At 35.4% G+C, this 12,987-nt stretch overlaps 2 protein-coding genes across 4 annotated transcripts in view; one reads left to right on the top strand and one right to left on the bottom strand.

The window, feature by feature from the left end:
- Positions 1 to 12,987, bottom strand: part of LOC100877232 (polycomb group protein Pc) — a 305,270-nt gene that overhangs the window by 188,672 nt on the left and 103,611 nt on the right. The gene's annotated exons all lie outside the window — the stretch shown is intronic.
- The window catches only part of LOC100875045 (RAS oncogene family member Rab26), a 132,999-nt gene that overhangs the window by 16,638 nt on the left and 103,374 nt on the right, over positions 1 to 12,987 (top strand). For both annotated transcript variants that reach the window (XM_003703937.3, XM_076530615.1), the window contains exon 3: positions 442 to 690. In XM_003703937.3, coding sequence (XP_003703985.1) covers positions 442 to 690 — 249 coding nt within the window. The remainder of the gene's footprint in view (positions 1 to 441; positions 691 to 12,987) is intronic.

The raw sequence follows: 12,987 nt of genomic DNA, 5'->3' as shown, positions 1-12,987 counted from the left end.
ATTTTGATAGGATTTTATAAAGATTTTTGATTTGAGAAAGATTTATCTGAATACGTCCCGTAGAGCCCACAGCGCAGGAAAATATCGAGCGTTAACACGAGTACAAGAGTGCATGAATAATTCAAGGATTCTTTAAAAGATTTCGAAAGGATTTTTGATTTGGGAAAAATTTATCTGAATACGTCCCGTAGAGTCCACAGCGCAGGAAAATATCGAGCGTTAACACGAGTACAAAAGTGCATGGATAATTCAAGGATTTTTTAAAAGATTTCGAAAGGATTTTTGATTTGGGAAAAATTTATGTGAACACGTCCCGTAGAGCCCACAGCGTAGGAAAATATCGAGCGTTAACACGAGTACAAGTGTGCATTAATGTATAAAAATTGAACGATAATCGTAGTATTATTAAACCATCTATCACGGAACATGTTTTATTACCAGATTATGACAGGCGACGACAGTATGAGCGATGACGTGTTCGAGGAAGAAGCAGCCAATGCAACTTCCACGGGTTTGACACCGGGAACAACGGGTCAAACTTGGACCAACACACCTTCTCCTACCGGATATAGGGACTACAAACCTCCGGCGGAAGTGTTCGCCGAAAATTATGGCTACTCCTCGAGGGACAACGACATTGTGAGGAGTTTGAAGAGGGTCAAGGAGGTGGACACTGGTTTGACGCACAAGGTGAGTCAATAAAAAATTGTTATTTGTTTATATATTATCGGTGTTCGAAAGGGAGACTTTCATTTTTATATTCTATTAAGACAATTAATTAAAAATGTACATCCATTTTCCTACACCTGCAAGTGTCTGGTAAGTTGGCAATTGCAAGCAATGGCAACAGTCCAAACAATACCTTGAAGTTTGATCAGGAAACCTAAATTACCAAAAAGTCCAAAAGCACCCTAACTGCAGATACGAAGTGATTATTCAAAAGTGACATTTTACTGGAGCTTCTAAGAAATCTTGGAGTATTAATGCCGAAGGAAAATATTCTTTGCAAGAACATCGTTTGATATTCATTACCGACTGATTTGCATGATGGATGGGACACAGTGTGTTTCTCGGATGTAGGACCGGCAAGGTCAGTCATGCCTTCGTACCAAGGTCAACCTGCCCTCCTCTTCTCGTGGCAAGCCGCTGGAATAATGATCGGGAATGCCCGAGGTCCATACTATACCCGTGGTACGGCCCCCAACACGATTCCTACGTCCTTCCTTCGGCTTCTTCCTTTTCTCTTGGCCCTCTCCCTGTACTTCTATCTCTTCCTCTTTCACCTCGATTCCTTCCACCTCTTCGTTCAACGTTTTTCACCGACGTTTTCTTACCTTCTCTGGTTCCTTATATCTCCTCGGTTCTTCCTTTTGCCGTCATTCCACCGCCTTGCTTTTCTTACACATTTTCTTACCTCGTGCAAGGACGATTTTACTCTCGTAGGCAAGTCGAAGATCTTGAATTATGTTGCATATGTGACAGATTTGGAAAGGATACATGGTTTGATTGTTTGTTATGAGCATATTGATACTTGTGACAGTATCATCAATTTATGGTCATGGACCATTTATAGTCAATTTCTTGTTTGAAACTTAATGAACGCTGGGTAAAAAGTTTTCTTGATATTCGTTATATAGAATGATTGACTGATTTTTATAACAAATAATGAAATTTATATATTGTTTTATGGGGATGACAATGTTTGATGTCATGAAAGTATCAGCAAATAGTATCCATAGTATACGAACATAAAGTTTGAAGTTTTATAGAAATGAGTGCACGAACGCTTTGTCAACATTCTTCGTACAAAATGGCTGACTGATTTTCAGCACAAATAATGAAGTTTATATACACGTCTTTTAGGGATGACAAAATTTGATGTCATAAAAGTATCATCAAATAGTATCTACGATATACGGTCTTAAAGTTTGAAGTTTTATAAAAATGAGTTTATGAACGCTTCGTCAACATTCTTCGTACAAAATGGCTGACTGATTTTCAGCACAAATAATGAAGTTTACATACAGGTTTCTTAGAGATGATAAAATTTGATGTTATAAAAATATCCATAATATATAAAAGTTATAATTGTCCATAACATACGAACATAAAGTTTGAAGTTTTATAAAATTGACTTTATGAACGCTTCACCAACATTCTTCACACAAAATGGTCGACAGCTCATTAAAGAATAAAATGAATTACAAAAATGTCGCCAAGCAACATTTCGTTGCTTGTTTGTTTGCTGTTCTTTGAGTTTGAAGTTTAAAGCTTCCAACTAAAATTTAGAATAAAATTGAAAGATAAACGGCATATCACTTCAGTATTTCTTAAGAGCATGAACTGTCTTTTTGCCAAAAGATTTGCAATCGTGTAGCCGGTTGCAACACCGAGGTCTTCAATTATCCCTTATAAGAGTGAGTACTCGGTCGAAGAAAATGCGAGGCAAGAACCGGCTCGAGACCATGGACCCCCTACCGGTTTTACTTCACCCTCCTGATCGGTGGAACAGTCCGCTTGCTTCCCTCGAATCCGCTCGAGGATACCCTCGTTAATTGCCGTGACATTCTGAAAACGCTTCGCAAATCATCCCATCGATCCTTTACCGTTATACAAAACAAATCTTGCTTTTTTAACGATTGTTACTTTGTTGCAAGGTAGAGGTACTTTTATTTTATTTTTTATTTTTATATTTTCGGTGATTTTTGTAATATTTTCATAATATATAGATAGTACTCTTAATTGGACATTGGACAGTTAATAGACAGCCAAATCTAACCTAACCTAACTTAACTTAGTACAGTCTAACCTAGTATTCCAATCCAGTATAATACAAAATTTGTAACTCTACCTGACCTAATTTAAGCTAGTATAGGCTAACCTAGCTAGGTTATAGTATACCAATATTTTACAATAAAAAATTTGTAACCCAACCTGACCTAACTTAAGCTAGTCTAGCCTAACCTAGCTAGGTTATAGTATTCCAATATTTCATAATAAAAAATTTGTAACTCAACCTGACCTAACTTAAGCTAGTATATCCTAACCTAGCTAGGTTACAGTATTCCAATATTTTATAATAAAAAATTTGTAACTCAACCTGACCTAACTTAAGCTAGTATACCCTAACCTAGCTAGGTTATAGTATTCCAATATTTTATAATAAAAAATTTGTAACCCAACCTGACCTAATTTAAGCTAGTATAGCCTAACCTAGCTAGGTTATAGTATTCCAATATTTCATAATAAAAAATTTGTAACTCAACCTGACCTAAATTAAGCTAGTACAGTCTAACCTAGCTAGGTTACAGTATTCCAATATTTCATAATAAAAAATTTGTAACTCAACCCGACCTAACTTAAGCTAGTATAGGCTAACCTAGCTAGGTTATAGTATTCCAATATTTCATAATAAAAAATTTGTAACCCAACCTGACCTAACTCAAGCTAGTATAGCCTAACCTAGCTAGGTTATAGTATTCCAATATTTCATAATAAAAAATTTGTAACTCAACCTGACCTAATTTAAGCTAGTACAGCCTAACCTAGCTAGGTTACAGTATTCCAATATTTTATAATAAAAAATTTGTAACCCAACCTGACCTAACGTAAGCTAGTATATCCTAACCTAGCTAGGTTATAGTATTCCAATATTTCATAATAAAAAATTTGTAACCCAACCTGATCTAACTTAAGCTAGTACAGCCTAACCTAGCTAGGTTACAGTATTACAATATTTCATAATAAAAAATTTGTAGCTCAACCTGACCTAATTTAAGCTAGTACAGCCTAACCTAGCTAGGTTACAGTATTCCAATATTTTATAATAAAAAATTTGTAACCCAACCTGACTTAACTTAAGCTAGTATAGTCTAACCTAGCTAGAATATATTATTCCAATATTTCATAATAAAAAATTTGTAATTCCAGTTAACCCCTTAAAGGGTCAATAATCCTCCACTAACGTAATTTCGCCGTAATTTTCGAGCTCGAGATCATCTCCTCGTGTTCCAATTTCTCTCGTTCGACTTCGATAGATCGTACTCGTCAATCGTGTTACGAGCGAATATATTATTCCAAGTGTTCACGGTACTCCAGCTACGATCAATGGGCTGCTCTATGCTAGTCGAATAGAATTTTATGCGTGTATGAGTACGCGTAGATGTGTGTGGGTGGATTAAAGGCAGAATTGGATGCCACACAATGCGTAAGCCGGATGGTGTTAGCATCGGAATATGATTAAGCTGTTCCTCGATGCATCGTACATGCTTGTGATGGGTCGGATGATCCTGGGCCGAGAAAAGTGCTTCCTGATCGCTTATTAGCGTTTCGAGATGTGAATTTATTGGTAGATATTAATTATAATAGGATAGTTAGATATTAATTATGTACTCTGTGGATGTTGGACCTTGAGATCGATTTTTATAGCTGAGGGTTCAAACAGATAGATTAATTTTATTTTAGTAATGAACGTTTTATGTTACTTGGTCTTGAAAGGGTTTCTGTATATTTTTATACTTTATGTAATTTGGAATGTTTCATCTACAATTTCCTAAGTTATATTTCACAATGAAGATCGATATTAAAAGACTATCAACTTGACTAAGTTTGTAGACTAAGTTTGAAGACTAAGTTCAATGTTACAATGAAGAACACATTCAGGTTATTAACATCGCAGTGAAGACCCAGATCAATTAATACAATGAAAAACAAGTTTAGACTATTATAAGAAGACCAAGTTCAATTAATATCGCAATGAAGACGGAATTCAGTTAACGAATGTGGAGTTCAGCTGATGAATATCACAATGAAAAGCAAGTTGCGTGATATCACAATGAAGACCAAGTTTATCACAATGACTTCTCGCAAACGTTAAATGAACTTTCTATTCAACTAGTTCTACTAGTAGAAAAATAAACATGCGAGTAACTTCACTACCACGAAAATAAACTCGAAGCAATTTCAATTCGAAGACTCGCGATTGCATCGAGCGGATTTTTTCCGCTTGCACCAGTCTGGAACTCGGTTAGAAACTGAGCTGACCTTATGCGGCCGTGCATTTGGCGGGCTCGCGCAGTCGCATACAAATTGAGTTAGCGACCTCGTGGTAATGGAGGAAGAGAACGGAGTGCCAGTGTTTTATATTTAAAAACGACTTATGAAATCCAACTCTACATTGTGAAGCTGGATATGAAGCTTAGACATTGAGGCTGTTTTTAACAATTTGTTAATCAAAATTATACTATGAAGCTGGATATGACGCTTAAAAATTGAGGCTGTTTTTAACAGTTTGTTAATCAAGATTATATTATGAAGCTGGATATGACACTTAAAAATTGAGGCTGTTTTTAACAGTTTGTTAATCAAGATTATATTATGAAGTTGGACATGAAGCTTAAAAATTGAGGCTGTTTTTAACAGTTTGTTAATCAAAATTGAATTGTGGTGTTGGGTATGAAGCTTAGTAATTGATGCTGTTTTTAACAGTTTGTTAATCAAGATTATATTATCAAATTGGACATGAAGCTTAAAAATTGAGGCTGTTTTTAACACTTTGTTAATCAAAATTGAACTGTGGTGTTGGGTATGAAGTTTCAAAATTGAAGCTGTTTTTAACAGTTTGTTAATCAAGATTATATTATGAGGTTGGACATGAAGCTTTAAAATTGTGGCTGTTTTTAACAGTTTGTTAATCAAAATTGAACTGTGGTGTTGGGTATGAAGCTTAGTAATTGAAGCTGTTTTTAACAGTTTGTTAATCAAGATTATATTATGAGGTTGGACATGAAGCTTTAAAATTGTGGCTGTTTTTAACAGTTTGTTAATCAAAATTGAACAATGATGTTGGACATGAAGCTTAGGACATAAGGTTACTTCTAACAGTTTGTTAGTATAAATTCAATTATGAAGTTGGATATGAAGCTTCACACCTGAGGTTACATCTAACAGCTTGATAATACAAATTGAACCATGAAGTTGGATATGAAGCTTCACACTTGAGGTTACATCTAACAGCTTGATAATACAAATTGAACTATGAAGTTGGATATGAAGCTTCACATATGAAGTTACTTCTAACAGTCTGCTAATACAAGTTGAACTATGAAGCTGGATGTGAAGCTTCACACCTGAGGTTACATCTAACAGTTTGATAATACAAATTGAACTATGAAGCTGGATATGAAGCTTCACACTTGAGACTGCTTCTAACAGTTTACTAATAGAAATTAAATTATGAAGTTGAACATGGAGGTGGATATGAAGCTTCATACCTGATGTTACTTCTAACAGTCTGCTAATACAAATTGAACTATGAAGCTGGATATGAAGCTTCACACTTGAGGTTGCTTCTAACAGTTTACTAATAGAAATTAAATTATGAAGTTGGACATGAAGGTGGATATGAAGCTTCACACCTGAGGTTACATCCAACAGTTTGTTAATAAAAAATTGAACTTTATAATTGATAACTATAAAGCCCAGTTCCAAAGTTAACCCCAGCAGGTTCCCCATTTGATCCGTCCCTGATCATCGTGTATAACGCGTGATTGACCCAAGGATGGAGCGTCGGAATCACCGATAATGGTCCTAAAAATGGCAACGTGCATGGCCGCATAGTCCTTCTTGCAACCGGGTTTCAGGTGGCGTTGCCCGATCGAAAAGGTTGACTCTCCTTTTATCGTGAATCCGAGCAGTCGACTGGTCGAGCGAAACGAGGATTCAAGCCGCGTTTTTCGCGAGCGAATCCATTGGTATTCCACGCGACCACCTCCCCGAACTGGGAATTGTAAATTGATAAACGCTCGACCGTGTCCAATACGATCGAGAAGAACGTCTTCTCGTACCTATTCGTCATAACCCGTGTTTTTCCATTCACAATTTTGCTCTTCAAGGTCCTAAGTATTTTTGTCTTCTCCCGGAATACATTCATTTGTGAATGTATGTGAACATTCATTTGTGAACACGTTGAGTATTTATCTTCGAGTTCTTAAGCTCTTTATTATGAAGATTCTTTATTGAAGTGCGAGGACTTTTTGGTTAAATTATTTATAGGAAACGAAGCAAAAATTTTGTACTCTTCATATTAAGGGATGTTTGTTAACAAGTTAAAAGATGTTCTTAACTCTTTTCAGTTCTCAATTTCTATTACTTAGCATTTACAAAATAGATCAAGAAAGGGATTCTGAATTAAATTGCAACAGAGTATGTGACAAATTTTTCATTTATCATGAATAGTGAATAAATGAAGATATATATATTCAACCAACCTATTTATCTGAGAGAAATATAATGTCGACATATAGAAGTCCAAAGGATTAACAATCTAAAAGGCGTCTCACAATTAGGTCCCTGAAATGGGAGGTAGCTGACGTGATTCTGAATAAGATTTCCCTTTGCAAAAATGGGGTTTGAAGCTTCGTTTTTGAATTATTAAGGAAAAACACGGACCAATCAGTGCGCGAGGATTACGCATGCGCAGACGCGATGGCGACAACTTCGGATAACGCGTAGTTTTCCAACGCGTGGTAATCCAGTGCTTAGTAATGCAATGCGTGGTAATTCGACGCGTAGTAACGCAACGTATGCTAATTCTACGCGTAGTAACGCAACGCGTGGTAATTCGGCGCGTAGTAACGCAACGTATGTTAATTCTACGCGTAGTAATCCTACGCGTAATAATCCAGCGCGTGGATATTCAACGCGTAGTAGTCCAACGCGTGGTAATTCTAAGCGTAATAACGCAATGTATGGTAACCCTACGCGTAGTAATCCTAAGCGTAGTAATCCAGCGTGAGGATATCCAACGCGTAGTAATCCAATGCGTGGATATTCAACGCGTAGTAATGAACGCGTGGTAATTCTAAGCGTAGGAATCTAACGCGTGGTAATTCTAAGCGTAGGAATCTAACGCGTGGTAATTCTAAGCGTAGGAATCTAACGCGTGGTAATCTAACGCGTAGTTAACCCACGCGTAGTAATCCAGCGTGTGGATATCCAACGCGAAATAATCCAACGCGAGTTCCACGTGCGCTCAGTCGCTAGGCTCGAGCTGTCGTCTTTTAACTTTGCACTGGAAATATAAAGTACAAATTAAATATGAAAAATTGATTAAAAACCAAGATGGAGAAAAATAGCGAGTAGAATTATTTACAAAGGTAAAAAAATTCTTTCTCTCGAAGAGTGGAATCAATTAAGCTTGATTCGGCAATCGATCGTCGATCCATAATGCATAAAGAACGCTGCAGTATTTGCAATTCTAAATGAATCGAGTCCGAAGTTAGTTTGCCTCGTAATGGCCGAAGAAACGCGACGTTCCAGTAATAATTTCGCTTGTGTAAGTGGCAAGAAAAAAATTCCGCGGATATTTCTTATTGTCGTCCCGTAATTGAGTTTTTCGTTGATGTATTCCGAGCTTCGATGTTCTTCTTCGCGTGTTTTTGCATCTGAAAGATGGGGTCGCGACCCTAGCTGACGCTTCGAGCTGCGAGATGAGATGCGAATCAGAGTCAATGGAACCGTGAAATTATGCCGATTAATGACAGGATGCTACTTATCGAAAGGTTCTTTCAGTCGATGGATCCTTTAGATATCTATCTCCGCTTTGGAAAAAATTAACCGAGTTCGATCGGGAAGATAATAGGAATCGATGAACTTACTATGGAACTATTTTTTAGGTTAATGCTTTGATGTGGGAGTTTGAGTTTGAGTTAATTTTTTATAATATTAAGGGCTTTTGTTTGTGGTAATGAGTTTGGTAGTAATTGTTAATTTGGTTGGAGTTTTAAATTTCATAGTTTGCAAGGATTTATGTCTACGAATTGAACTATAAACTGTATGTCTCAATCTTTCAATTTTTGGATCTCCAAGTTCTCAAATTTTTAAATACCCAAATTTTCAACTTCCAAAATTTTCAAACCTTAAAATTATCAACCCCAAATTTCCAAAAACCTGAAATCTCCAAATTCCCAAATTTTCAACTCTTTTTATCCCCAAATCCCAAAATTGTCAACCCTAAATTTCCAAAATCCCAAAATCTCCAAACTTCCAACTCCCTTCATCCCCAAATCCCAAAATTGTCAACCCTAAATTTCCAAAACCCCAAAATCTCCAAAGTTTCAACTCCCTTCATCTCCAAATCCCAAAATTGTCAACCCTAAATTTCCAAAATCCCAAATTTCCAAAGTTCCAACTCCCTTCATCCCCAAATCCCAAAATTGTCAACCCTAAATTTCCAAAATCCCAAAATCTCCAAACTTCCAACTCCCTTCATCCCCAAATCCCAAAATAGTAAACCCTAAATTTCCAAAATCCCAAAATCTCCAAACTTCCAACTCCCTTCATCCCCAAATCCCAAAATAGTAAACCCTAAATTTCCAAAACCCCAAAATCTCCAAAGTTCCAACTCGCTTCATCCCCAAATCCCAAAATTGTAAGCCCTAAATTTCCAAAACCCCAAAATCTCCAAATTCCCTTCCTAACCATCCAAATTCCCAAATAAATACCCCCAAAATGATAAAAAATAAAATTTCGCGTCTCTCTGAAACAGATATCACCAAACAAATCGAATCAGCAGTTCAAAACGCAAATAATTTTACCTCGATTGAACATTCAATTAAACAGAAAGAAACTAATGAAAAAATCAGCGACCACGATGTTTCATGGATTATACTCTGGTGTATTGCGTGCGAGTCTTCTTTTGAAGAGATACAGCGGCGGTAAAGCTCTAAAACATATTCAATTAACAAGTTTCGCAAAGTGGTTGTTATCGCGGTGTATGTTATTAAATTAATAACATTCCGAATATCTGTTTTCGACGAAATTCAGGATCCAACGGAGGGAATACAAATACCGTATCGCGAGTGTATCATTAATTGCATAAAACACGCGAAACGTTCGTATCAATTTCGTGAATGCTGCGTTGTTTTCGGTTATATCTTTTATTTCATAAAACCGTCAAATAAAAAATTATTTTGTTTCAATAGTATTCTTTACTCTGTGGCTGAATTAACGGGGATTATAAAATGATTGATGCTGAACACTTTTTGACAGCTAAAAATTAACCTAACCTAATTTCAGAATTACTTGTTCGAATATTCTACTTCATTTCATACACGTCTCTGACATATTTCTTTTAGCGAAATGACTTAATTATTGGTTTAATAAAAGAACTTAGCAGGCTCATGAGACAGCTGAGTTACTAGATACAATAAGGAATATAAATACGAAAATTTATTTGATAGTCGAATAAGAGAACTTAGTAATTAAATAAGGAAACTTAATAACTAGAATTAAATAAGGAAACTTAATAACTTAGTAATTAAATAAGGAAACTTAATATGAAAATTTACTAGTTAAAGTTATTTGTCAGTAATACAAAAGATATCTTCTAGTAATCTACTTATTCAAATAGAGACGAAGTTACTTGAATCTCTAACCTTATCAGTAAATAGTGCGAGTGAATTATAAAGTTATATAAAAAATTATATGAAAAATGATATAATTATAAATGATATATTCTTAATGTCACATAAACATATACAGCATAATTAACATACATACTTGTACATAAAACTTGAAGTACAAACAAACTGGAACCCAAAGTTTACCAAAAAGTAAAAGATAAATAAAAGGATTAATAAAAGGAATGTTGTAAAAGTTAAAAATTTTGGATGTTAAGATAAAAATTGAGATGAAGATAGAACGAGTCGGTCATTCGCTTCCAAATTCGGCAATTGATCAATAAAACTGGACGCGCGCGAGGCAATCGTGCGAGCGCTCGTAATTAATGCCAATTAAACGGCTATATTTAGCGTGGAATGATGAGTTTTTGCAGAATCTCGTTATCCTCGTTCGTATTTATCGGTTGGTGGTCTTCGGTATCGTTCCAACCAACTCTTCCTCTATCTCTCCTCTGCTTGTCTGGTTGCAGGCTGATTAGCATACGAATGCACACGACCTTGCCGCACCATTGGACGCCGACTGCAAGAAAAGCCGTATTGTACACGCGCGTGTACGAGCGTATCTAAGCGTGCTCGCACATGGAAACTTGCGTTTCACTGAGGCGTTGAGTCTCGCGCCTTTCTTCTTATTTCGAAACTATTTCGATATATTTCAATTTTTTATGTTTTTGTTTAATGTTTTTGTTTGATGTTTTTGTTTAATGTTTTTGTTTGATGCCTTTGTTTGATGTTTTTGTTTGATATTTTTGTTTGATGTAGTTTGAAAATATTCATTTAATTGATCAGTAGTTTGATATTGTAAGAAGTACGGTGTTTAATTATTTATGTCGGAGAACATTTATATGAGAAATAGTAACAATTGTTATAATTGTGATATAGAAAATTGAACATTGGAAATTATGTACCAATAAGCAGTTCCGATGTTGAAGTGGAGGATCTAGATAAAGTAGCGTCTTTACAAAAAATTAATATGCAAGGCCTACATAAAAACAATGCAAAAGAAAGTAGATTAAAGACTTAAATAAACCAAGAGCAAAACTACTTAAAGTAAAATAAGCAAAGTAAAGTAAATCGAGTAATCTAATAAAAATTAAGTAAAGTAAAGTAAATTAAGTAACTTAATAAAAATTAAGTAAAGTGAAATAAACAAAGTAAAGTAAATCAAGTAACCTAATAAAAATTAAGTAAAGTGAAATAAACAAAGTAAAGTAAATCAAGTAACCTAATAAAAATGAAGAAAAGTGAAATAAACAAAGTAAAGTAAATCAAGTAACCTAATAAAAATTAAGTAAAGTGAAATAAACAAAGTAAAGTAAATCAAGTAACCTAATAAAAATTAAGTAAAGTGAAATAAACAAAGTGAAGTAAATCAAGTAACCTAATAAAAATTAAGTAAAGTGAAATAAACAAAGTAAAGTAAATCAAGTAACCTAATAAAAATTAAGTAAAGTAAAGTAAAGTAAAGTAAAGTAAAGTAAAGTAAAATAAAGTAAAGTAAAGTAAAGTAAAGTAAAGTAAAGTAAAGTAAAGTAAAATAAAGTAAAGTACAGTAAAGTACAATAAAGTGAAAAAAAGTAAAGTAAAATAAAGAAAAGTAAATAAACTAAAGGCCCCTAAAACCCACGGTTTACTCAAACCCAGTCAGCTGTCCCACCATATTCTTGCCACGAGAAATGAATCTGAACAAGGAAACCGCAAATTATACAATGACAAAGGAGAATAACTATGATTAGCAAGTAGCTCTATACGGAGTTCGCGTATTATCCTTTTGAAACAGCATATACAGTACATACGCTTGAGAGTCACTGAAGCTTCCCGAACAGACGTTCTCTGTCCTCTGGTCGCACATGTTCCGAATTCGATGCATACTCGCGTACACGCACACACACGCGGCTCACGCGTGCATCCTCGCGAATGCGACTGTAACGCGATATCTCGTGCGCGTGTGCACGCACAATGCAAATTATAATGCAGCCCGTATAAGTGCGCGTCCGGCATTGTCACGTCGAGCTGTTCCTTCGTGTCGGTTCGACCGTAAATTTTACGGCTTTCGACTTATCCAACGTTCCTCCATCTTACCTCTACGTTTTCTGCGATCTTTCATTTTCGACATTTTCTATTGTGGCATTTCGGGATTTAGGGGATTTTAGGACCGTTCATTCGTAGGATTTTAAGATTTATTTCGACTTTCGTGTTCTTTGGATTTTTGGAATTTCTACAATTTTTTATATTTTGGAAGTTTCGACATTTTCGGGATCTCGGGATTTTAGGTTCTTCCACTCGTAGGATTTCAAGATTTCATTCGACTTTCGTGTTCTTTGGATTTTTGGAATTTCTGCAATTTTTTATATTGTGGAAGTTTCGACATTTTCGGGATTTCAGGATTTTATGTTCTTCCACTCGTAGAATTTCAAAATTTCATTCGACTTTCGTATTCTTTGGATTTTTGGAATTTCTGCAATTTTTTATATTGTGGAAGTTTCGACATTTTCGGGATTTCGGGATTTTAGGTTCTTCCACTCGTAGA

The sequence above is a fragment of the Megachile rotundata genome, chromosome 4, assembly GCF_050947335.1.
Source record: "Megachile rotundata isolate GNS110a chromosome 4, iyMegRotu1, whole genome shotgun sequence".
Classification (NCBI taxonomy): domain Eukaryota; kingdom Metazoa; phylum Arthropoda; class Insecta; order Hymenoptera; family Megachilidae; genus Megachile; species Megachile rotundata.
Note: the sequence above shows the minus strand (reverse complement) of the source record. Positions and strands in the feature narration are given on the sequence as shown.